Genomic DNA, 24,758 nt, shown 5'->3' with positions numbered 1-24,758 from the left:
TAAGACTGGAGGTAGTGAAACCAGTCTGAGATTTTTCACATCACTCAGCATAATACTCTTCCTTTCACTCTGAGCCTTTTAACTTGTCGTGGTGGAAGTTTAGTTTATAGATTTGTGATAATGCAGATATCATAAGTGTTTGAATTCTACAACTTTTCTGCAGACCCAGGACATTTTTTTCCTAAAGCTCACCATAATCCTCACAAATGAAGCTTACTATCAGATCAGATCACAAGATTTGAATGTCCTTCCACCTCACGTTGAGAGGCTGCAAGTGTGGGGTTGCTCAAAGTAATCCGCATCAGATCTTTTTTATCTAAGATGTGTTAAATGAACTGGCTCATACCTGAACGGAGGTATAGTTTGCACAGAGTATGTACGCTGCTGCTATTCATTGACAGACATGTATAAGCAGACCGTTATCTCCAAAGGGTTTAAATTCTGTTATTCACCGATTTTAAGCCTGAAATAACCACAAAGCGATAACAGTGCTGTGTAAATCGTGTCACTTTTTATTCTACTGTGTGCCCAGTGGAAGATAACCATTGTTAAACACAATAAAATGTGGGAGTGGGTACTTCTATTTGGTTCACATGCACGTTTTTAGATTTGCGCACACAAACCCACCAGACATCTCATTTAGTTTTTTACATTTAATAATTTGGCAGATGCTTTAATTTAGTGTGAGGCTGCACCCTAGACTATTATACTTGTAAAATAATAATGCCACCAATTAATGCAAAAAGCCTTGTAATATGACTTTCTGTAGGAGGTGTTGGTTTGACCTTGAGCGTGTTAATAATGTACTGTTTATCAGTGTTTAGGTCCATCAGAGGAAGACTAAATAACACCTCAATTGATCAACTGAGTGAGCATCACTCGACAAGTGACAGTGAAACCAGATGAAATAATGCAGCATTGATTGATTTGGGTTTCCTGATCTTGGACAGTCGGTCGATTACGTCCATATTAGGCGACATCAATCCACAGCAGGGTACAGATGACTCCACCTTTTTTCCAGCTCCACCAAACTAGGGTTGGGTCCGGAGGAAGATTTAAGCAGAAAGGAAGAGGAAGCAGAGCTAACTTCAGACACGCGTCGGCCAAATTGTCAGCTTCCTCTCGACAGACTCAGCGGGTTTCATTTAGCTAAAGTAAGTATCTTTTGACACAGTGTGCATCAAATTAGCTCGGTGGTGACTTTTCGCGCTAATTAGCTTTGGAGGTGCGCTTAATTTGGGATGTGTAAGGGCGCACAGCTCTGCCGGTTCAAGTTGAATTCATTCAGGTGGCTTGGTTTGCTGTGCTTTTCTCGCAACTGTAATACATCAGACGACAACTAAAACACACATTTTTGGCTATGGATCAAACGTGGATTTTGTTTAAAGCGGATAAAAGTTGGGCGTTAGCCCCCGGTGACATCGTGTCCGGTGTTGTGACAAAGTGTGCATCCATTTTAAACGGGGACTTGAGCGTAAAATTTGCGTAGCGTTGAGTTGGTTTAGTTATTTGAGCTGTTCATGTTACATCCTGTATCTTCCCGTTAGTCATGATTTGCACCTGGGCCGCGGACAAAGGTCACTGACAGCAGGACTCCCTCCACCCCCTTTATATCTGTGAGTTATAGAGCCTGACCTTAGTTGATCAGTACTAAACCTTACCTGCTGGTCTGAATTTAACCATAAGGCTGCCCACAGGTGTTACACCTGGTCTTTCAGTCTGGGTAGGTCCAGTTTGTGACTCATGTTTCGTCAGAAAGCACAATATTGTGTCTTCACTCCACTTGACGGGTTAGCTTATGTCAACAGGTGACACAACTACCACATAGTGGTTAAACACGCTGTGATCAGCTATAACTCACCTTGACTTTGACCTGTTCTTGAGTGAAAAGAAAGTCATGGAGATGTCAGTAAAAAGTCAGTTTAGTGGCTAAGCAATGGTGCTTTTCTAAATGTTGGAAGGAATTTGATTTGTTAAGTTGCATGGTTGCTACCTTAACCTGGCACATTTGGCACTATACATGTTTAAGCATGTTTATCTGCATATCTAGAACCAGAATATGTCCAGACAACTAACATACTTTTTGACTCTGAAGCTAGTATCGGCTCTTTCTCTTTGACATTAGGATTATCTTCCATCTTCTTCTGAATGTCCAGAATCGTTGCATGTAAAACTTTAACTGCAGCTTCACAGTACGAAAACTGCAGCTTAAATTTCATCGAATGGCGAATGATTAATGTTCGGCCTAACTAATCATGATATTTTACTACATGGAAGTAAATCATGTTTGTTTGCTGTCATTGACGCTTCTGTTGCCAGATAATGGTCTAAAGATAATAGCTCCCTAACTGGTTGTAGACTTGTAAACGTTAGCTGTAACTAACGAGGGGGATGGAGACAAAGGGCCTCAAGGTCAGCTAGTGCAGGTGTGTCTAAGGTAAATATTACAGCAGCATAGTGAATGTTGACGCTCAAATATTGCAGTCAGTCTTCTCCTGTTGGTCACTTAGCAGCTATACTGAAATCCTCTGCTAGGTAGCTGCAAGTGTTTTCACTCTTCTCTTAACACATACTTTCAGGATGTTTAGTGTTAAACATCTTCTCTAGCACTATCAGAACCTTACGATGCATTTATGAAGGCTTGAGGACGGCTATCTTTGTTTACGCTAGGTTTATTTTTATCTAACCCAGGGGTCATATTTATTGCTTTGTTTTTATTTAAAAATACAAATGGTAAGGAACTTGGATATTCATATAACAAATACAAAGTTATGTTCAGCAGGGTGTTTGAACATTATGTCAGTCTCTAGATTGGAAAGTAGCAGCTTCATGACCATAGGCTGTTAACTTTCTATTTGTTGTAATTTTAACGCTGACTGTCTGTAAAATTCATGGGTTTGTTGTGTAAAAATGATCTAATAAGCAGTTCCAACTTATTAGTTTGTAAATGTATGTATATTTCTCCAGTGTTCAGAGTTCAGCTATCTTTGAACAGAGAACCCTTATATATTTTAGGAAATAACTTTTTTTTTTTTTCTTTTGTTGTCTATCTTGCTGTGACTGGTGGAGTTCGTGCTATCAGTAATAACCCCAAACATGCAATATAAATCTTTTTAGTGCAACCTTCAAAAGTGTGTTTAGTCTAGGTGTGGCCAGAATTTCAACATAATGAAGTCTGTGCAGTGTCATTGCCCCTTTTTTTTTGTGTGTGTATCAGATTAAGTACCAGTGAATATCCCTGTCACAATATCTACTTTTGTTGGGTGATGTATTGTCTCAGAAATAATTGGGACAGTGTTACTGATACTTTAAAATAACTTTTTGTCACTGATGCGGAGTTTCAGAAACTCAAATGACATTTTGTGTTGCTCCTGAGCATGTGGACGCCTCCACACCACATTGTTCTCCTTAGAACTTCTGTTCCTCAGTTTTGTTTTGTTTTCGTGCATGTTACAATCTCATGTGACTCAAACTGTCAAAGTTACAGTAACACAGATTAGCTTGCTGGGTAACTTGCATGCTAAATCGAGGGTGATCGTTCTCATGGAGCCCATTCACTGCCATCTACTTTATATCTTTGTGTTCAATGCACAATAACTACTCCACCTGCTGGATCGTGTTGTTTTGCCTGTTGCTTCCACCCACCGCTTGGCGAAACATTGGAAATATCCTGTGGATCTCGGCACATTCACACATCACAACTAAAGAGAACGTATCAACACATCAGGTTAAAATGTTGATGACGACATTCAATCTTATGTACACAGTGGGCAATATCAAGGTCAACAAAAATGATTGACGTCATGTCCGTTTATCGTATAAGTCAATAACAATTGGTGTAAAAGGCCACCCCCATCTCATTTTAATACAATGCAAAAAGAAAAGTGAAGGTCGAAGTGAAGGTTTTTGTCGGTGTCTTGGAAATTCTTGACTGACACGTCATTGCAGTCATCAAAGTCCTATCATTCCAGTCAGTGTAAATATTTGAATAATCCTGCTCTGTCTACCCGCTCAATCACGCTCATGTCTGGAGTGCATGTGTTGGTTTCTTTTTTATTTTTTTGGGCAAGCTTTAATCCAGCTATGATGACACACTGCTGAGTGGTCAAGAAAACCATCTGTTGTTGGACACATGGTGGCTTCTGGGTGGTATTTGGTATTTGGACTAGCTTGGGTTGTGTAGATGAATTAAAAGTTTAAACAGTTTTTCTATTGTACTCTTTTGAACTACTTGGTGAACTACTAAATTAGAATATCATCAAAAAGTTAATTTATTTCAGTAATTTTATTTAAAAAGTGAAACTCGTATATTATAATAATTCACTACATACAGCGATATATTTTTACATTTTATTTATTTTAATTTTGATGATTCTGGCTTACAGCTAATAAAAAAAACCCAAAATTCAGTATCTCAAAAAATTTGATTATTCTAAAAAAAGTTTAATGTTGCAGACTCATGGTGTTACACTGTGATCAACTTATTAGCTTAAAACACCTTTAAATGTTCTCTGACTCTGCTGCTGTTGGTCCTCTCTGTTTTATCAAGTCCAAAGTCAGCATAGCTGTCTACCAGGAAATTCTAGAGCACTTCCTGTTTCCCTCAGCTGACAATCTTTATGGAGATGCTGATTTCATTTTCCAGCAGGACTCTGCACCTGCCCACACACTAAAAGTACCAATACCTGGTTTAATGACCATGGGATTACCGTGCTTGAATGGCTAGGAAACTCGCCTGACCCAAACCACGTAGAAACAACATTTCTGTGCTAAAAAAAAAAACTTTTTTAAAATGTATTTTATGTAATATTCTAATTTTCTGACATGGTGAATTTTGGGCCATCATTAAAAGAAATAAACAGTTGGAATATATGACTGTGTATTGATCTGTGTAACAAATAAATTTTGTGATATTTTAATTTATTGAGATCAACCTGTATTTGCATGCAGTAGTATTTTAGCTAATTGCATTTTGTTAAGTGTGAGTTGTCTTTGATCCATAAGTGTTTACATTCAATGTAAAACACCAGTATGTAGTTTCAGAGTGACTGTGTTTTAGGTATTTGTGCCAGACCCTCTTAAGTAAATTGCACTATGCTGTGTCTACTGCAAGTCAGTGGGGAAAGAATCACATTCAAGCACCACTGAACAATTAGTGTGTTTACATGCACTCAAGTACCCGGGTTACAGTCGGCTAGAAAGCTGATTTCTTTAGTATAAACCGTAAATCTGGTTACCGTGATTGGGGTAGTGGATTAAAGAAACCTGATTTCTTAAGGGGGATTGCTCCTGGAGAATGCAGATCACTCTGCCATGTAAACACGCAGCTAGGTTTCTATTGGACTTTCTACAAGTGCATGTGCATAACAAAGGCCACCGACACTTTACTACTAGTAGTACCACTACTACTACTCAACTGCGAAGTGCTCCTGGATGAAAGGAGAGATTACATGGAGCAACATAATTGGTCCGTCCAAAATTAAAATAAAACTGAAACCAACACAGAGTTCCCTGTAGACGTGTAAATAACGTCACTTTTCACCATGCATTTCTTGATTTTTAAACATGTTGAGTTGTAAATAGCTCTGACTGCCACTGTGTGTCTCACCCTCACAGCGCTGTCGGTATTACTGTAAATACATATTAAAAAAAAAATAATAATAAAATCATGAGAGAGCAAGAAACTTAATGCTATCAGAAAACTTTTCTTTCTCCATATGACCAAAAACTGTGGACCACACTTCAAAATCAGCCCAGGGCAGAGGAGAATAAAGATTACTCTTTTGCTGCATCTATACTTGGATTTCCAATAACCAGATTTCTTGAGTGCATATAATTACGTTCCCCGATTACACTAGAAACCTCCAACTACTTGACCAGAGTGAGACATCTTTGCTAGTAAAAGTCAGCAGGCTGTTATACTTCAATATGGGGATGAAGCACTGGCCAATGGATGCTACTGTGGAAATTAACTTTCCCTTTATGCTTTCTGAATCAAACAAAGACAAAGGAAAGAACCACAACAAGCTGCTCTGCTTTTGAAATGCTACCAGTGATGTTTGAAGCTGTGCAGAGGACACAACAAAACGGTCCCGGTGGAATTGTGGTATGAGACCTGCAGATGGGGGACACGGAGGAGGGAGGGTTGTGAAGAAAATGAGGCCAGTGTTGAATGGTCATTATTGTCAATACTGCTCCCACAACACACACCCTCAAAAGAAATGAAGGGAAAATTGTGCAGACATGTCAGTCCCAAGGCACATTCAACAACACCCCTGTGATTTGGAGGGGAGCTAGTATTGGGTTAGTTTGTCTTTTAAGATGTGCTTCTTAAATGAACACATTGTGCTCAGCTTTTTAATTATGATGAATAGCAATCATGTCTTTCATACCACAAATCTTCCGTACATTGTTAAAATCCAGGGGTGCATTCAAGTCTGAGAGGATTGTTTGACTTACAACAAGGTGTCACTCCAGATTTGATGTAATTGATTTTTGATGTTATACATATATATAGATATATTATTTACAGTACTGTGCAAACATCCTAGGCCAAAAATACATTTGTTTAATGCTACAATGACCACATTTCTCAGTTTTTACATTAGAACAACTATAAACACAAAAACCATTACCAATCAAGCTTCTTCAGACTTTGGAAGGATCAACTTGGTCAACTTGGCATCCAGATGAAGCTGCCACATGCAGCCGGGTCCTTGCTATGAGTCTTCCACTCCTTGTCATTGACCTTTCCATATTCCTCTACAGAGGTCACACTCAATATTTGTCTCTTTAGCCTACAGAAGCTGTTTCTTTCCCTCGTTTTTGTTTTTTTACACCGCACTGAGACGTACGTTTCCTAATACTTTTGCACAGTACTGTATATGTACCAACATGCATACTAATCCCCTAAACCTAAGTAATGGCATCTTCCAGCAATACTTAATTGCTAAAATAGTTTGCTGTGTATGTTTTTGCTCTGCACGTTTGAGCGCTCATGTTTCCGTCCAGACACACTTGGGTTCGCCTCTAGGTGACGGAGCAGCAGAACAAGTTTGGATGAGATCGAGTTGTAACCAGTGTGGAATGAATAGACCTCATTTTATCTCTGTTATTTTATGGTTATGTCATCTGTATATGGACTAAGAACATCTCTACAGGGACCACGCCCTCCCTTGGGGGCTAGGAGGAGCTCACTGACTTTTCTGTTTTCTCAAGCTATTAGTTATAGTTATTATTTATTTAAATCATGTTTACCTTGGCATTTGTTTAAGTTACTGCCTTTGAGCCGAGGTGAGCTAAGTTGTGATCACATGTAGGAACCAAAAGAAATCTGTGTGTTTAAGTGTCAAAGGTGACAAGGTCTTGGCAGTAAAGTTGGACTCTTCACATCAGTGTGCCACATGCCGGTGGAAATATTGTGAGACTTGTGCTCACAGCCATAATGTGCATGCTCCTGCATTTAAGTTTTGAAGTCTGTGGCATCCATGGAAATACTGAGGTCATTATTAGATCAGAATTAAGCTTTAGCCGTTACTTGTCAATCACACTTTAAATCCTGCTGGTTGTGGATTTAATCAATTTTATTAAGCTTATAAGCATTTCGCGATAAAATTATAGATGTGTGGTCTTTCTAGTATTTAGTAGTGTGAACTGTTTGCTGTTTTTAAAAAAGGCAAATGCATTTTGTTTGGCACTGTGCCATGGAAACTGTACCGGTCTAGTCACTGGAGTTTTACCGACTGCTTTTGATTGCATAAGAGTGGTTATGTTTAGTCGAAGTCACAGTTTGATTAAATCCCGACTTCTGGTGTCTGAAGTAGAAATCAGTTCTCCACTAACATTATGTCTGCAGCAGTGGAGAACACGGGACATGACTTTCAAGGTAATGAAATATAGCAAGAATATTTCTACAAAAAAATCATGTCAGATTGGGTGTTTTGAGAGTCTGACAATTTACAGATGGCCCCCAACTCTGATTGTGTGGAGGAGGTGAGGTTCTGTTTTCTGCCTGTTTCAGCAAACATCGGATGTGGATCATTCGCCCGGAGGTCTTTTCAGTAGACTGTTGGATATTAAACTTTAAACCAATATCATGGGTTGTTGAAGAGTGAAGTATTGTAAATATTCTCTCCTTGCAGAAGTCAAACCCTTTTAGTATCAACAATATTATAACAATCTCAGCACAAGCAAAATCCAAAATATAATTTTTCACATAGATGGATGAGGAAAAAACTGCTAATATAAAATTAAATTTGACACTTGAATGAATATAGATTTAAAACTTTGTACAATTACTGTTATATACATTAAATAAATTTGAGTTTACTGGTAATGAGGAAACGTTGGGTTGGTAAACTCTTCCTCTTAAAGTTGGTCTGACAATCAGATTTGAATTCAAACATGAACATTTATAACTTAATTTCACAAATGTCCAAAAGAACCAAAGAGTTGCTGTGTCATCTCCCTCACATGAATGAATGAATGACTTGTGGTTTCTGAAAAAGTAGACTGAACAACACTGAAAGAAATATGTACACGTGTGTGTATATATATCGTATGGAGAGCAGTTTTGATGACGTTGATGTTTCAGAAGTCAAACACATGAGCAGACAGGGAGTTAGATAACTCCCTTCTGTAAACCACCATAAGTGGCATTTCCGTTTATCTCCGTATTCACTTCATGCTTTGCTTATTTTGCAAAATGGAAAGAGGTGTTGTTCTACAGAACAAGATGACTATCATATTTGAAATGGCACTTGTCAGTGACTATAACAGAACGATGATCTCTTCTGTTGTCGGGTGTGTTTCGGTATTTGGAGGAGGAGCTAAAATGTACGCGAGTACTGTCAACACTCCCCCCACCCCTTAGTACCCCCAGGGCCAGCGTGACAGGTAAAACCAGACGAGTTAGGGTAAGCACAGTGAAAACTGGGTTTTCACAATGATGCAGGATTTACAAATGCTTGTTTTGAATACAAACTATACTATGAAATACTCTTTTAATATCATTTAACAGTTTAAAGTTTTGGGTGTTTTTTTTAAATTGCAGTATTTACTTATTTGCTTTCCAAAACAAATTTTAATGAGTCTAGCTTTGCAAGACAATTGAGCCCCTAATCTGCTATTTCAGATTGATGAGCAATGCTAAACTTGAGCTCTGAAACGTGCCTATGTGTGTGTCATGTGTAAATCTGAAGAAGTTGTGAATGACACGGGGTTTCCTCATGCAGGCGTAGTGGCTGATTCACGAGCTGCCAAAAAACACAAATTGGTAAATGGAAAAATGCATCTACTATGATTATGTCTCAATCTTCCCTGGATTGATTGGGTGTGGCAGTGAGATCAGTGAGTGATTTCCTATCGTAGAGCGTCTTTACGCAACGCACAAGAATTTTAAGCATTATAGTGTGACTCACGTGTTCTTGCAGTGATCGCTTTGGTTTGCCATTAACCTCACTGTCCAACCCTGAGTGTAAACATCATGTTTTATGACTAGTCACCGTGCTTGTTTCATTTTTTTCTTTTCACCCCTTCTGGGTTGTCATGTTTCATAGCCAATGTCAAGTTGTGCTATTATGTTGAAACAAGCTTTCTTAGTCTTTCTTTAGTAGCTGTGTGCCAATATTAAGCAGAATTTAAATCGTAATGGGTAAACTAGCTTACATAGACAATAAGAACTTAACAGTTGAGAGAAACATTGGATGGGGAAGTGTTCAATTTTGGTTACCAAACCCGGATGGAGTTTTCTTCTGTGAGCTGTGGGGAAATGAGGACTTCTCAGTTTTATGTAACCGTTACATTGGTTGTCCCACAACACAAGAAAAAGAAATGGAAACTAGTTTTGCTTTATGGGTGTCGGCCGACTAGAGAGCCTGTACAGGCATAACAATGGCCCCCTTCATGATAACAGAGTCTCCACTGATTTCTCTCCCGGTGCCTGTGAATAATATCGACCCACCCCGAGAGAAAACAGGGCGACTCCAGAGTTGTGTGTTTCAGGGAGTGCAAGGTATGACCAGGAGTATAAAAGAAGGAATCACCCGATTGTTGAAGTTAGGCCAGCTGTCACAGAAGTTTTTGGTTTTTTTTATATGTATGTAGATGTGTTGGGGGGGGGGGGGGGTTAAAGAGGCGTCTCACTCTCACCCTAGTTGTACTTTCGGACGCTCACTTACACACAGTGCTCTCTCTCTCTCTCTCTGCCTCTCGCCCTCCCTCTCCTTCTGTGAGCTAGTTATTCATCCACTGTGTGAGTCAGGGAGGGTGGGGATTTGAAGACTGCTGTACCAGTCACAGTTTGTCAGCTAACTTTCTCATTCCTTTACTCCATCTCTGTCTCTGTGTGTGTGTGTGTCTTTCTGTCTCTGTCTCTCCGTTTTCTCTCTCTTTACTGCTGCCGCTGCAGCCTGAAGTTTACAGAGAAGCTCAGCCGTGCTGTGACTGAAGGAGTCCACATTACATTTAAGAAGAGCCTCAATAAGGTAAGTTGCTCAAAGTTAAGTAGAGGGTGAACTAACTTGTGCCCACATGTCGAACAGCTATGATGCGTGTGGTTTTTTTTTTCTCCACTCCCTCTATCAGAAGGCGTCTGTCTGGTGATTTGGTGTTTTTAGATTGTGCAGTTTTAAATGTTGTATCCAAAACATCACTGTATGTTCGAACTCATGGGGCTATGACAGCCACCCTCTGCGTGGTGGGTTTTTTTTTTTCTTTCTGCCTTCATCTCTGTTCCAGCTTGTTCATTAACTTGTACCTCGTGAGTGTGAGCTCCCTTTTTCCATCCCTATGATTCACTGACATGGCTTTCATAGGAAAGGTTCCTCTCCCTTTCCACTTCACTACATCTCCATGGTAAATGTAAACCACTCTCCTTGTCAAAGCACTGAATGGATTGTTGTGGTGGCCTTTTCTTCTTTTTTTTTTTTTTTTTAAACGGGAACATATTTAGTTTCATCACAATGATGAGTTGGTGTAGTTAAACTCTGTATGTTGTTGTATGTTACTGTCATGTAAATAAAACTGATGTTTTGACCTTTGTCCTTAAAAGAAAGTCTTGCTGACATAGTTAAAGAGCCATGACCACTGAATTGAGCTCAGTTGGGATTGTTTCTTACTGCCTCTCCAGATTCTGAGGCCATACAAAAACCTTTAATTGGTGTAGATTAGAAGCAGTGCTGTGGTGTCATTATTTCTGACTTTGCTCGTCACAGATGCAGTAAATGAGCTCGGTGAGGTATAGTAACTGCTGATAGGTCTTGTTAAACAGTTGATTGCAGGTTTTGTGGTTTCACTGTGCTGGAGTGGAAGGGACTTCTTTTTCATTTCTCTCCAGATTTTCTTCATCTGGGTCTTAAGATACATGTTTTCTTTTTCCTGTGTGATCATGAGACAGCCCCCTGATTCGCACCAGTTTTGTCATTCGTCAGTATTAAAAAAATAATAATGATTTAAAAAAAAAACGAAGCTGAATTTAATTCCATAATTTAAAGATGAAAACTTTTAAATTTGTATAACTTGTATTCAGAAATACTATTAAACTATACAAAATCTTATACATTGTGTCTGCAAAATAATCTTAATCTAATTAAACTGGTGCTTACAAACCTACTCAACCTTTTAAATTTAATGAATTATCAATTATTTAAGTCAGTTTTGAACTTGAATGCCTTGGCATTATTTGAGAGTGGATGTCTATGAATGCTGGAGCTGGAGGAAATTGTCCGTGCTCACACTATGGAGACTGTAGTCCCGAACTAGAAAATTGTGGAAAATTGGTGAAAATGCCCTTTAAGGGATAATGTTGGTGTTAAGAACTCCTTTAATATTTCCACAAATTATGAAAATAATGTAGATAACTTGTCCCAACAAATTCAACATTACTGTTAAGTATGATCTGATCAATTTAACTCTTGAGCATTTTTCCTCAGAACAAGACAAACTACACAACACTACAGACATGATGGTACTCTTGGAGAAATGTAAGGGAACCCAACCAAATGCCTAATAAGTTCAAAAACAGGCAGAGCTTTTCTGAAATGTATGTACCTGAACTGTTGCACAATACCATAACATTAAAAGTGCTTACACTTTTAGTAATCAGACTGAGGCCTGTCACTAGACCACTTCAGTTTCACTGTGTCACCGGAAAGAAGTTAGTGTGGCTGTCATAAAGTAGTCTGGAATGCTGGATACATCATCACCAACAAGATCAACCAGAAAGATAAAGTTGGTGTTGACAGCTGAGAAACGTTGAGCTGAACAAACTGCAAGTGTGCAAAAAGAAGAGGAATGTCCAATTCGTGAGATAATCTGTTTTACTGATCAAAAACTTTAAAACTTATGTAATTCAAGGTTTATTCCTTAAGCTCCTTTTGTGATGAAGATTTTGTATTAACATAAGCAGATCAAGGGCTATTGTGTTTTCATCCAGTTGCTTTGAAGTGTGTAAAATGGTCTTGGTGTTTATTTTCCACAGTGATTGCAACTTTTGAAGTGATATATTTGGCATTTATTGACTTCCTACATTTCCTTGTAAGTAACATATCCTGACACAGTGAAAGTTTATTTTGATTCCAAAAGCAAGTTGAAATCCTTAAACCTCAAACCAACTCAAAGTTGGTAAAGTGTGTAGCTGCTGTTTACTCTTAAATATCCTCTTACTGTGTTACTTGTCATTTCTACAAGCACCCTTGTGAGCTCAGCTCCCTGTTGTTCCTTCCACAGCCTGAAATTATTATCTTTTAATTATATTGACTTAAGGAGGGCTGTTCAGCACTTGGGCAGTGAAAACTCTGCGTTGTAACTTGTACAGCAAACAAAAGCTCCCCCCTGGGTCCAGTGTGGCGAGAGGAGACCGCACCCTGCGTGTCCTACTCTTTGTGAATAATCTTTATAGTTTCCACTTGATAGGGGTAAGGCTTTGTCAACACAAAATGTCTAAATCTGAGAACCACAGCAACATTCCTGTGTGCAGGCTGCATGTCATGGCACTTTCCTCTGATGAACACTTTGTGCCATATTTGCAGCTGAACTGATTAAACTTGCAGTGGAAGGTTTGTAATAAATGTAGTTGCCACAAAATGAGAAATAAAACTTGTTACATGAAGGAACTTGCTGGTCTGTGTCAGAGTTCAGTCCCTCGGTTGGCAACTTTGTCTTTTTGTATAATTTGAGGAGAACAGTTTGGCTATTGTGTCTTAACTTCTGGCATGACTCCTGCACACAAACAGCCTGTGCACTGCTGCCTTATTGTGAGATGAGGGATGTCCTCCCAGCTGTAGCACCTCCTCTCTAATATCAGGCCATGTCTGATGAGTGGTTGAAACCAGGACAAAGCATCCTGGGATTTTTGGTGGGAGTGTTTGTTTGGTGAGAGTTGAGCTGCTCTGTCCCAGTAATTGCATTTCACTCCCGCTGAATCAGGAAGTGTTAGGAAAATGGCATTTATTGGTCACATGCAATCACCAGCAAGACACATGCAATGAATTAAAGAGGTGGACAGTTATTTTGTTTTCGGGGTTTGGGTTTTGTATTGGGTATTTTTATTCATCTTTTTTTTTTTTTTATTCTTCTTCTTTAATGTTGTGTATAGAAAAATTCAACTCACACAGAAAATGAATAAAAACTGAAGCTCCTAGTCGCAATCAGAGATTACATCTGGAGTAAGATGTGTTGCAATTGTCGCGGGTCTGGTGACGGTCCCATGACTGTCGAGTTTTTACAGATTATAACTATGACGATTTATTTTTTTATTTTTTTTCTTCTTCTTCTTTGGCAGATAATTGGGTCACAACAATAAGAAGCCAAACATGCTTCAGGAGACTTATTCACACACCATGGACATCTATCATTACCTTCTTGAAGGATTTGGTAGGTGATTTACTTGAGAAAATATTTTTAAAAAATCTAGATCTTCTTTTTTTGTGTATCTTGTATAAAGTTGTTTTGTTTTTCTCTAGATCCACGACTGAAAGACTATCCACTGATGCAGAGTCCCATTCCAATGACCACAATATTGCTGTGCTACTTGTTCTTTGTACTGTACCTGGGACCTCGAATAATGGCCAATCGTAAACCTTTCCAGCTAAAGGAAGCCATGATAGTCTACAACTTCACTCTAGTAGCCCTGTCGATATACATCGTCTATGAAGTAAGCTGCTCTTTGTCTCTTTGTGGGATCCTCCCACCCACATTTTGAAAACCCAAATGCTCCTACAGTGCTGCTTTCTGAATCAAAAAGTAAATACAATTTTCTTGTCTTTTAGTTCTTGATGTCTGGATGGGCCACAACATATACCTGGAGATGTGATCCAATTGATACTTCTAACAGTCCTCAAGCCCTTCGAGTAAGTTGCACACTGCTACTCACACATTGGTTATAAATGATTATTTTATGGCCATGTCCTTGCTCATATTGGTTTCCTGTTGACTCAAGTTTATTTTCCATTACTAGATGATTCAGGTGGCCTGGCTGTTCTGGTTCTCCAAGATTATTGAACTCATGGACACAGTAAGTCTAGTCCATTTAACCTGATATCTTGGTGCACAACCTGTGTTTTAAAATTCAGTTTTCTTTTTAACTAATGAAGATCCTCTCTGTTAGATCTTCTTTGTGTTGAGGAAAAAGCACGGACAGATCACCTTCCTGCACATCTTCCACCACTCCTTCATGCCCTGGACCTGGTGGTGGGGAGTTAGCTATGCACCTGGTCAGTAGGCAATAACACAATCCTGTCTTGTGAAATGTTTTTTAAAGGATGAACTAAGACATAGAGGGGAGAAGCATATTTACTAAATGCAGCTGGACAGTGTAGTGGTAAGATCACTACCCAGACCTCTGCTTGCCTTTGTACCTTGTACCTCACTGAAAGTCGCTTTGGATGAAAGTGTCAAACAACTAAATGTAAATGTACTTAATCCTACATATCAGTAGACCTGTGCAGTCAGAATGTCCTTAGTTTGGTTAATACTTCAAGAAACTTTGTGTGTGTTAGCTATGTTTCCTGAATTCTGTTTAGTCATAAGAAAATGATTAACCTAGAGAGATTAACCTCCACGTAAAACCTGTGTGCCTTCTGCACTCTTAAACTTCTTGCAAGGTCAGAGGTAGTTTGGCTCGTAGTCAGTCTGATGTGTGCTGTGATTATTGCCCTAGGTGGAATGGGTTCTTTCCACGCCATGATAAATTCTTCCGTCCACGTCATCATGTATTTCTACTATGGCCTTTCTGCTGCTGGACCACGCTTCCAGAAGTTTTTGTGGTGGAAGAAATATATGACTGCCATTCAACTGGTATGCACCTTTGTCCAGTTCTAATGATCATGTCTATGTTTGTTCCCAAAGACAAAGTCCTCTTTTTTTATATGAAGTTCTTGGCTGACTCCTGATTTCTTCCCAACAGATTCAGTTTGTCTTGGTATCTCTCCACGTTACTCAGTATTACTTCATGGACAGGTGTGACTATCAGTACCCTCTGATCATCCACCTCGTCTGGATGTATGGAACCTTCTTCTTCGTGCTCTTCTCCAACTTTTGGGTCCAGGCTTACGTGAAGGGTAAGCGATTGCCCAAACAGGACATTAAACGGTGTCCAAATGGCACAACCGTATACACCAATGGGAAACACCATGAGAACGGCAACGGCGTCAACCACATTTCCCCCATCACCACCAACGGCTCTGCTCACTATGAGAATGGCAGCACTCACATGGGCAAGATGAAGAAAGCCTAAGATCTCTGTAAGGAAACACCCAAGAAGTATGACCATGCAAACTTGTTAAAACGGATTCCAAAGATAATTTTGGCTGTGTTTCTTTCAGTTTTTAGACGTGAAATATGGGGAAATGACGTGGTCAGTGATTTCCACAGATGGGGTCCCACATTTGATTGGTTTGTTCATTTCTTTGAGTTGGGGAACCATCTATGGAACACGATGTATGAAGAGAAGATGTTTTGACCTAAAGGTTATCTTCACTGATGTTGCAAAGCAGCCCCTAGTTGAGTATCACACTAGTGGCCTTTCACCCCACTTGCCTCCACTACTTATCTGACCCCGTGTTCTCCCCCCTGTGGACCAATGACTGTACAGTTTCAAACTTGAAAATACTTTTTTGTAAATAGTTTTAAAAGCAACAAACAAAAAAAACTAATTATATTCGTGTTAGACTTTCAAAATTTTTGTTACAGTAAGTATTTAAAATGAAAATAAAAAGAAATTCCATAAATTATTTTGTTTGACATATTGTATCCGTATTTTCGCCCACAGCTAAAATGCTTATCTTGCAAAAAATGTATGTAACGTTTTTGTCAGGCCTCTGGTAAGGCATTCCTCTGTTGCAACAAAGAGTTGAGTATTTGCATTGAATGTTTGTGCCTCTTGTCTTGGTTATTCCAAGTATCTGGAGCAAGTAGGAGTTTAAACAAAAGACCCATTCTGCTTTGTTTAAAAAGATTCATCATTGGAGGAAGAGAGGAGGCATCCTGCAAGCCAGATCCTACCCACTGAACTCAACCATCAGTGGGTTCATTGGGTCAGTAATGGAGCACATTTACTCTGTGATAAGTTATACTTATATCTGTTCTGTCTTAAAGTGTACAAACCTTAAAAAAGACCTGGAAATATGTGACATATTTTGGTTAAATTGCAGACTGGAACAGTCTTTTCCTTTAACCAGGTTTGACCAGTGGCTTATAAAAATTTCGATTTGTTGCATGTTGATGCATGTCTTATCAAACTTATGTCCAGGTGTTTTAGGAAGATCTAGCAGGTGTTAAGGTTGGGAACCACTGATCCGTCCATTCACCTTCAAGAAAATATTTACATATAAACATTTGCATATAGTTGCAGAACGAATGTAGTAGAGGAACATATTTCTTTGAAATGTGCAGTGTAGCAAAGAGATGAAAGTCCTTCCATGCTGTGATTTGGTCATCGATGCAAGTTTAATTCCAGGCTGGCATTACATTTCATGAGCAATCAATTAAACTATATCCAGTAAGAAAACATTCTTCAGGCATTCATTCATTCAGTGCATCAAATTGTTACAGATCTATCACATACAGTACTTCAAGTCATTCTCTTAGCTATAAGTTTGTGGGGCCGAATCCAACACCCACTTTAAAGGTATTCTTCAGAAGGGAACTTGAATTGAACTTTGAAATGATATCAAGCTATGAAGTTGCTGCTAAAGTGCAAGTACTACACCCTGATCTGATGGTCCATACATTTCATGCTTACCCAGATTGTCTGCTGCAGAGCAGGGTGGGATCAGAAAACCACTTAAGAGTCAGACCACTTCCCTCTACTACTATGAATAGATGCAGACCTCAGATGTGGTCTGGTTTGCCCTTTGAATGTTTTTATTGCCCTGAAGACGATGGCAGCACTGATGTGAAGCGCCGGGGCCAGGGTGGTTGAAAAGATGAAATGGTGCGGGTGTGTGCTCTAAGTGATGTTCTCCAGAATATAAAAGATGAGTTCCATCACGATGGGCTCCTCCCCTCTCTTGCGCCCCCTGCTGTGAACTACGGGGATGAGCACGCTATCTAGGGCATTGAGGTACTGAGCAGGGAGGGGCTGCCCGTTACTACCAGCCACAAATCCCACCTGAAATTACAAAACAAACCACTAATTAGTTCTAATACAGTCACGCCCAGGAGCCCATGTCATACACTTTACAACCAAGAACAAGTAATAACAGGTAGAAACAATTCCAATACAATCAGAGATAAAACCACGTTCATATAAAAATATTTTTTTTCCCTGGTCCTCAACTACATTGAACTGTTGTGGGAGCAGTTTCACTATTGTACATACTGTAAGAAGAGCCCATCAAGCCACTCACACTTGTGAGAGGTGCTTCAGGATGCACAGTGTGTGCCGTTCTCACAGAATCTCTACTGCATACTACTTAATCTACTAAACTAATCTTATGTGGCAAAAGTCAAATAATGATAAATATGATGTATAGTTACTGCATCTCTCATGCTCATTTTAGTCTATGTAGAGCAGCATTCATGGAATTTTCTTACAGAAGATGAGTGCATGACATCTCATGCTCACAGGGTCAAATTCCAGCAGGATATACTGTGTGTAAGAAACAATATGTCAGCTATAGAATCTTTTTTCTGACCTCTTGAGAGTCAAAAGTGACGCGCAGCCCCAGTTTGGCCATCCCATCTTCTTTCAGCAGTTTTAGATGTGGACACAGCGCCAGGCAAAACGCCCGGGCTATTCGCTCTGTAAGCCGGTTGTGCTCAGCAGAATCAGTCACTCCTCCTTTGGGATGATCCCCCCTCTGCAGGAAGAAGACCTGCACAAGACAGCGACACAGATGTGGAGGACACCGCTACATGTTGTTACTTTACATGCATCATCATACGTACTTCTGTCCAGCGGATGATCTTCCCATTTTCTTTGTATTCTGACTTCTGGAACATCTTCATGCTGCTGATGGACTCCATGGATTTCCCATCGATGGGGCTAATAACTCTGAAGGACACAAACATTACTTAGATAATTACATGTCCAAACAATTTACTACAGTGTCAACAAATTTTAATGTAGTTCATTTCAAAGCCTGTTTAAAACTATAGGCCGCTGCTTCCTTCACATTTACAGTTGTCTGTAATCTACTAATGATACATTTTCAGTTGTATCTCTGTGAATATAATTATTTTATTGTTTCCTTTGTGCACAAAAGCTTTTCATGCAGCTGCTACATGAACTTTACACCAGTGAACACACTCACCCCTTATTCACAGTGCACTTCTCCTCCACCCACTGTACACAAACAAGCTCTTGGCTGTCTGATTGGTCGAACCTTCCACAGGTGACGGTGTAGTCTTTCATCTCCCGTAGCGACCGGCGGAGCTCCGCCATGGTTTCCACGGTGATCTGCACCATTAGCCCATCTGAAGAGAGGGAGCAGCGGTACAGGAGAAACACACAAACAGACACACACACACACACACACACACACATGCATCAACATGTACACACGCCTAGACAAACAACTACACACATACAAAGATCGACACATTCTGAATAAAGCAGGGATGTTAACATGCACTACTTAAAACATGTAGACACATTTTCCACAAGTGGGAAGGTTAAGGTCAAGGTCAGCCAGATGACCCCTCCACCCACAAGTGGACATCCTACCTTCTACAATGCTGGACTTGGCCCAGTATCCTGCAGATGCTTTCAGAGCACTGCTGAATATAAAAAAGCATGACCCAGTAACTGCAACAAGAAAGAAAAAAATATAAATATCATCTAACCATTGAGAAGTAAACTGCAGGTTCAGTCATTGTGTTTTTCCATAACAAAAAAACAAAATCATGTAGTGCCATCTAGTGTGGTGTAAGGGAAAGTGCAACACTAACTACTTGTACACTGCTTCCCTTAAATGTCTCATGCTTTTCCTACAGTTTTCAGTGAAGCTACGGTGTGTAGTTGTATGGTGTGTGTGTGTGTGTGTGTGTGTGTGTGTGTGTGATGTACAATTTTATATTCTGTCTGTACTGCTTGTTCTAATGAGAACTGCAGTAACTTGTTTCACAGACAAGAGACAACACATCTCAAGGAAAGAAAAACTATACAAGAAACACAACTATATGACTATAAAAACAAAACAAAACAGAGGAGCCCTGACTACATTAAAATCCTCTCTTCCATTTTTACGGATGCTCAGTTATAGATATTCCTATAATCAGTATCTACTACTACAACTCTGATATCCTGATGTCCCTTCCAGTGTGCTACTGTGGCCCACCTTTGCGTGGCTGGTAATGAATGCTGATGGCCTGTGTCTGATACTGGCCATCGTCTCCTTGCACACAGATGAGGTGGGAGTCCGCAGTCTCATTGAAGCACGCCCCGATGGCCAGCACATGCTCGTTGGACTTATTCAAAGCTTTCATTAGCTAATGTGAGAAAATTAGGCAACAAGGGAAGGAAGAGTTGGAGAAAGGGACATGAATTTGGTACTAGGTGACAGGCATACAAAGACGTAGTGTTACCTCATTATATCCAGCGGTCGGTATCTTTATGCAGGTCCTCTGAGCCTCTAGATCCACAGTGAGTCCCGGCACCATTGGTAAGCTATAACGGTAATTCCTAAAGTCCTAAGGAACAGAAATGTCTTAATACTGATAGGAAATCTGGATTTCTAACACCAAACAGAAGCCTTTACAAAAGGCAAGACTCACCACAAGAAGCCTCATTATTGTGTGACCTATGTCCCCGAATAAGGGCTTTCTATAGCGCACACTGTACAGAGGACACGGGTAAACTGGAAAAGACAAAGGAAGTAAGTTGATTACCGCAGAGAGAAACATTTGCATTTTAGATGTAAGGTTTCATGTTAGTGGCTGGCTTACATCTGTACTCGGCCCCCAGCCGCAGCATGAGACGCAGGGGAAAGGCTTTGGCCCAGGCTACCTCTGATCTGTGGACCAGCAGGCCAAAGACAAAGGGCTGGTTTGGCAAAGGAAGGCCTTGAAGGGACTGGAAAGTGGAGCGGACATACAGGAAGCCTGCGTGCTCCTCGCTGCCCAGGAAACGACTGCCGAACAGAGAAAGCGACAGGTGTTTCACAACCTTCCCTACAGGAATACAGAAGAAAAGGACAGATGTGTAATTATGTTAAGTTTCTAAATGAACAAATATTCAACACCAACATTCAACATCACTACTAATATGGAGCCAGTTTCAAACTCTAGCAGACAAGCAGCTTGTTATGTGCGGCCCTGACCTGTGAGCGTGTCTCTGTACAGCTGGACAAAGTGGCTGAAAATGTCTTTGGGAAAACTTTTCTCTTCGGGCAGACACTGCAGCAGCACCACCACCTCCACCTGGCCCACAGCATGCATTCCCTTCGTCGTCATGCACCAGCACTTCCTGTTAACATCTGCGTCAACAAGAACAGTTTGATGCATTTCACTCGGCCACACGTGTGGTTATTGTGCAATCATTCTGCCCAGTGAAAAATAAATTATAAGGACATGTACAGTTCACCAGCTTGACCATAGCAAGTAGGTTGGCGTTGAGGACAAACACCAGAGGCTTGGGCCTGCCGCTCTCCAACTCCTGAATAAGCAGGATCTCAGAGGGCTGCTCCTCCACGGTATAATCTGAAAAAGACAAATACAGCTGTACTCTACAGCTTTTTGTAACAGTCTATACATTGAGTATTGGCAACTCTAACTTTTTTTTAATCTGCTGTGGCTGAACTAGGTTCATAAAGGTTTGTGTTTGTAATTAAATTAAATTTTGATTTTAAGATAATTGATTAATACGCTTTGGTATAGGTCTGCCTCTAAATAAGATCCAAGGACGTGCAGCATTTATTAAATTTATTATTGTTTTGGTAACACGTAGCTGTCACGTCAGCACATTTGCTCTTGCTTTCATCGAGTCGCCTAATTTGCATATCTTTTTGTGCCTTTCCTTCTATCTTTTGCACCATGCAAAAGCAAAAGTAAGCAAAAGACTAGGCCGGGCACATTTTAAGGCTGGGAAACACTAGCATCTGCACTTCTAGAAACTAAAAGAAGTTCTTCACTCAAGGACTGAGTTAGTCTTTCACCTCCTTTCACTCCTGTGGAGGTAAGGATGGGTGGGAGGCCATCCAGGGGGATGAGGTTGACAGAGCTGCTCACCAAAGCAGTGGTGCCCCAACCGTAAGGTCCGCACGCCTCCTAGAGGAAGAAGGATAGAAAAGGGCCCACGTTTTTGTCTAAACATTTCTGGTTTTCCTCTCAGCTGTGAAACAAGCAACACGCTGTCTGTGATCTATCTGTGTACTGTAATGTTCTGGGTGATCCTACATTAATGGCTGTGCCTTGTGGCCTCGAGGCTCTCCTAATCTGCGGGGATCCTACAGGACTCCTAAAGGGCCCACCCAGTGCTCTTCTCATCAGCGGTGAGAACGTTGGCCCTCTCACCGGCGTGGTTGGAGCAGACTCTGACTGCTTATTGGCGAGGATTTCATCTGCGAACCACACCCTCCTATTTCCCCTTGGTGGGGTCCCTGAGGAGAAGATGTAAGAATTACTAATGCTAAATTTTTAATTGAAGAAACAATTCATTTGAAATAGAGATACACCTACGCTCACTTTTGATGAGGGTTGAGTGACAGGAAACACAAACACGTCCCTCCTTTCCATCTAGATGTGTAAGTCTGAACTTCAGATTGGAGCAAGGTGCACAGAATACCTGAGGGTACACACATGCAGACACCACATAAAGACAGAGGTGCAGACACATGCATATTTCATGCATCAACTATAGGGGGACTTTCAGCCTGGGGACATCTATTTACATTTTATCAAAGGATTCCTTACCTTCCCACAAGCGCGACAGTGGTGCCTCCTCTTGGTAAATGTAAACTTCACCCCACACTTCATGCAGACCTGAGTCTGATCGTCAGGGATCCATACCGGAGCTACCTCCCCAAGGACACCGCCTCTATCCTTGGACAGAATACCAACAGGGTTTGGCTGGCACTCATTATCAGGATGCCCAGGGGAAGTTGCAGAATCTCCCATTGCTCCCTCCCCACCGACTGCTTGGAATTTGCTGGTGTTTGTCTCATGTCCTCCATTAGATCTGGTCACCTTGAACAAGCTCTGGAGCTCCTTTGACCCCCTGCCATACATCTCTTCATGTAAACATGTAGAGGGTACTGCAGTCGCCTCAGTACTGCAGGACTGCTCATGTTGCTCCAGCCTGCTCTCCTCCAGCTCCTTCTCCTCGATCACAGAGTCCTCCTTCGATGGGAGAGGCTGGCTTTTCTTCTCCTCTGTTTTCTCCTCGGGCCATTCGGCTTTGGCAGGGGTCAGCACCAGAGAGCTGGAGGACTCCTCAAAACAACTCTCACCCCACGAGGAGATGGTGGTCACAGTGCAGCTGCCTTCCTCCAGCTGGGAGGGTGAAGCTGTTTTGGCAGGATGTTCGGGTAGTTTCTGTTCACATGTCGTAGGAGTGCCCCTGTCGGTTGTATCTGAAGTAGCTTTAGAAGGAGATTCTGGACGGATTTGTCCACAACCCAGTCCAGGTTTCGACACATCCCCCTCTTTGAGCACCAGGAGACAGGGTCTGTTCAGCCAATGGTGCTTGCTGTCCTGAAGGGATGGATTGTCTCCTTCATCTGTGTTGAGGGGGACAATGACATGACATGAACACGTCTGTGAAGCACTCACACACGCAGTGCGTGTTCACTGATAATGACTCATTCGGTGGAAAGCTCTGTCCCATGTGCTGAGTGGCCATTTAACAGCATGTGTCATATCGTAACCCCGACAGCCTCACAGCTCTCAATCATCAGTAAAGGCAACATTAGCACTTGGTCGTCCTTGAGAGGTGTGTGAGCTTAATTGACTGTGTACAGCTTTTCTTATCAAGTACCATTCGACACCTTTCAGATTTATGTTTTGTTCTGAGGAAAACCATTGCAGATTGTCTTTATTAGTCAATTTATATCTCTTTGGTAGAGGACCAAGCACACGTCACCAGTGCAGGGACAGATTATGAGCTCCTGGGTACAGAGAAATACAGGATGCCCTGTAAGTGTGAGACATATAGTTTGCAGCTGGTGATAGATTTGCAACTGTTTGTGGTCATTTTTGCCTCTTGTAACATGTCTTTGCAGTCATTTTTCATCGGTTTTGTTGTTTGTTTGTTTTTTGTGTCTTGTTTGTTTCTACGTGGTCATTATGTGGATCTGTGTGCATCTTTCATATGGTTTTCATATCTTTGTGGCCCTTGAGTGTCTTTTGAGTGAACCCTGTTAATTTAAAGCTAGAAATATTACCATTTACTCCTGGTCCAGGGGCCCCCTGACCAGCTGGGCCCCTGGGTCTGTGCCCTATCGGTTTATTTGATATGGTAATGATCAAGTATGTATGTTGGCAGTTAATATCTTTGACGCAATACGTTTCCAAGACTAAAACACAGGCTGCACAAGCTGCTCAGTTTAAACCCGACATGAAAACGATCTACTCCGTGTGGATGCTGGACAGGTAGTTTCGAAAACACTAACAGAATGACGTCTTGTGGAAATGACACCGCGTCTCATTTGCCAGGTGAAACTGCACTGCAGAAGAAAAAGGAAAAATCATTAGAAAGGACGGGGGGGGGGGGTCCGGTCGTGTTGGTCCTGCTACAGAGTGAAGGTTCAGGATCCGGCTCGCTGCGCGCACCCTGCCCGGGATGGTGACGCATTCGACACACACACACACGTGTGTGTGTGTGTGTGTGTGTGTTTCATCTGCTCGAGGGCACCGAGGCCGGCGGCAATGCGACACTCAGCGCGCATCCTGTTACAGCGGAGCGCGCAGGACACTCGCTCCAGACACGGCGTCCAACCAGACATCCGAGGAGGCTGCGGACAGCGGCGGTCCTCACACGGCAATGTGCGCAGCTCACACATCATACACGCTCAGATGATGCAGAGTGTGCGCGCAGCCAAACGCTGCATCAGCGTTTTTGTGTGTGTGTGTGTGTGTGTGTGTGAGAAAGAGAGAGAGAAACACTAACGCGCAGTATCATCACCCTGCAATAAGGGCTGTGAATGGGGAGCAAAGACTCCCCCACCCTGCTGGGATCATGCCTTTCTTACCTTCTGTTATTGCTCCCAGGAGGCTTTCATTCTCGTCATCCCGCGCCGAGAAGAACTTCAGCATTTTCTCCTGTTACATCCAAGTTCGGGTGCAAACGGACAGAAGCGGGAGTGCTTTGCTTACAAGAGGAT

General features: G+C 41.2%; 2 protein-coding genes across 6 annotated transcripts; one reads left to right on the top strand and one right to left on the bottom strand.

The window, feature by feature from the left end:
* The first annotated feature begins 1,011 nt into the window (after positions 1–1,011).
* elovl1b (ELOVL fatty acid elongase 1b) lies at positions 1,012–16,366 on the top strand. Of its 4 annotated transcripts, none has more exons than XM_026344966.1 (10): positions 1,012–1,154; positions 10,409–10,484; positions 13,781–13,872; positions 13,962–14,152; positions 14,268–14,348; positions 14,456–14,512; positions 14,606–14,711; positions 15,158–15,294; positions 15,404–15,740; positions 15,822–16,366. In XM_026344966.1, exons 3-9 carry the CDS (start codon positions 13,812–13,814, stop codon positions 15,731–15,733), a joined length of 963 nt encoding a protein of 320 aa, XP_026200751.1. In that variant the 5' UTR covers positions 1,012–1,154; positions 10,409–10,484; positions 13,781–13,811; the 3' UTR covers positions 15,734–15,740; positions 15,822–16,366. The 4 variants fall into 4 exon arrangements, with proteins under 4 accessions (XP_026200751.1, XP_026200749.1, XP_026200747.1 ...); XM_026344964.1 differs by adding an exon at positions 11,931–11,981 and having other exon boundaries at positions 15,404–16,366; XM_026344962.1 differs by having other exon boundaries at positions 15,404–16,366.
* zfyve9b (zinc finger, FYVE domain containing 9b) lies at positions 15,889–24,758 on the bottom strand. Of its 2 annotated transcripts, none has more exons than XM_026344960.1 (16): positions 24,627–24,758; positions 22,351–23,156; positions 22,117–22,222; positions 21,835–22,037; positions 21,594–21,705; positions 21,016–21,138; positions 20,760–20,915; positions 20,386–20,610; positions 20,215–20,297; positions 20,026–20,130; positions 19,779–19,929; positions 19,166–19,246; positions 18,753–18,915; positions 18,388–18,493; positions 18,135–18,314; positions 15,889–17,608 (listed from the first exon to the last, which is right to left on the bottom strand). In XM_026344960.1, the coding sequence occupies exons 1-16, from the start codon at positions 24,688–24,690 to the stop codon at positions 17,447–17,449; spliced, it is 2,826 nt and encodes a 941-aa protein (XP_026200745.1). In that variant the 5' UTR covers positions 24,691–24,758; the 3' UTR covers positions 15,889–17,446. The 2 variants fall into 2 exon arrangements, with proteins under 2 accessions (XP_026200745.1, XP_026200746.1); XM_026344961.1 differs by having other exon boundaries at positions 22,123–22,222.

Source organism: Anabas testudineus, chromosome 4, assembly GCF_900324465.2.
Source record: "Anabas testudineus chromosome 4, fAnaTes1.2, whole genome shotgun sequence".
Lineage (NCBI taxonomy): Eukaryota > Metazoa > Chordata > Actinopteri > Anabantiformes > Anabantidae > Anabas > Anabas testudineus.
The sequence above is the reverse complement of the archived record's forward strand: the minus strand, read 5'-3'. Positions and strand labels throughout refer to the sequence as shown.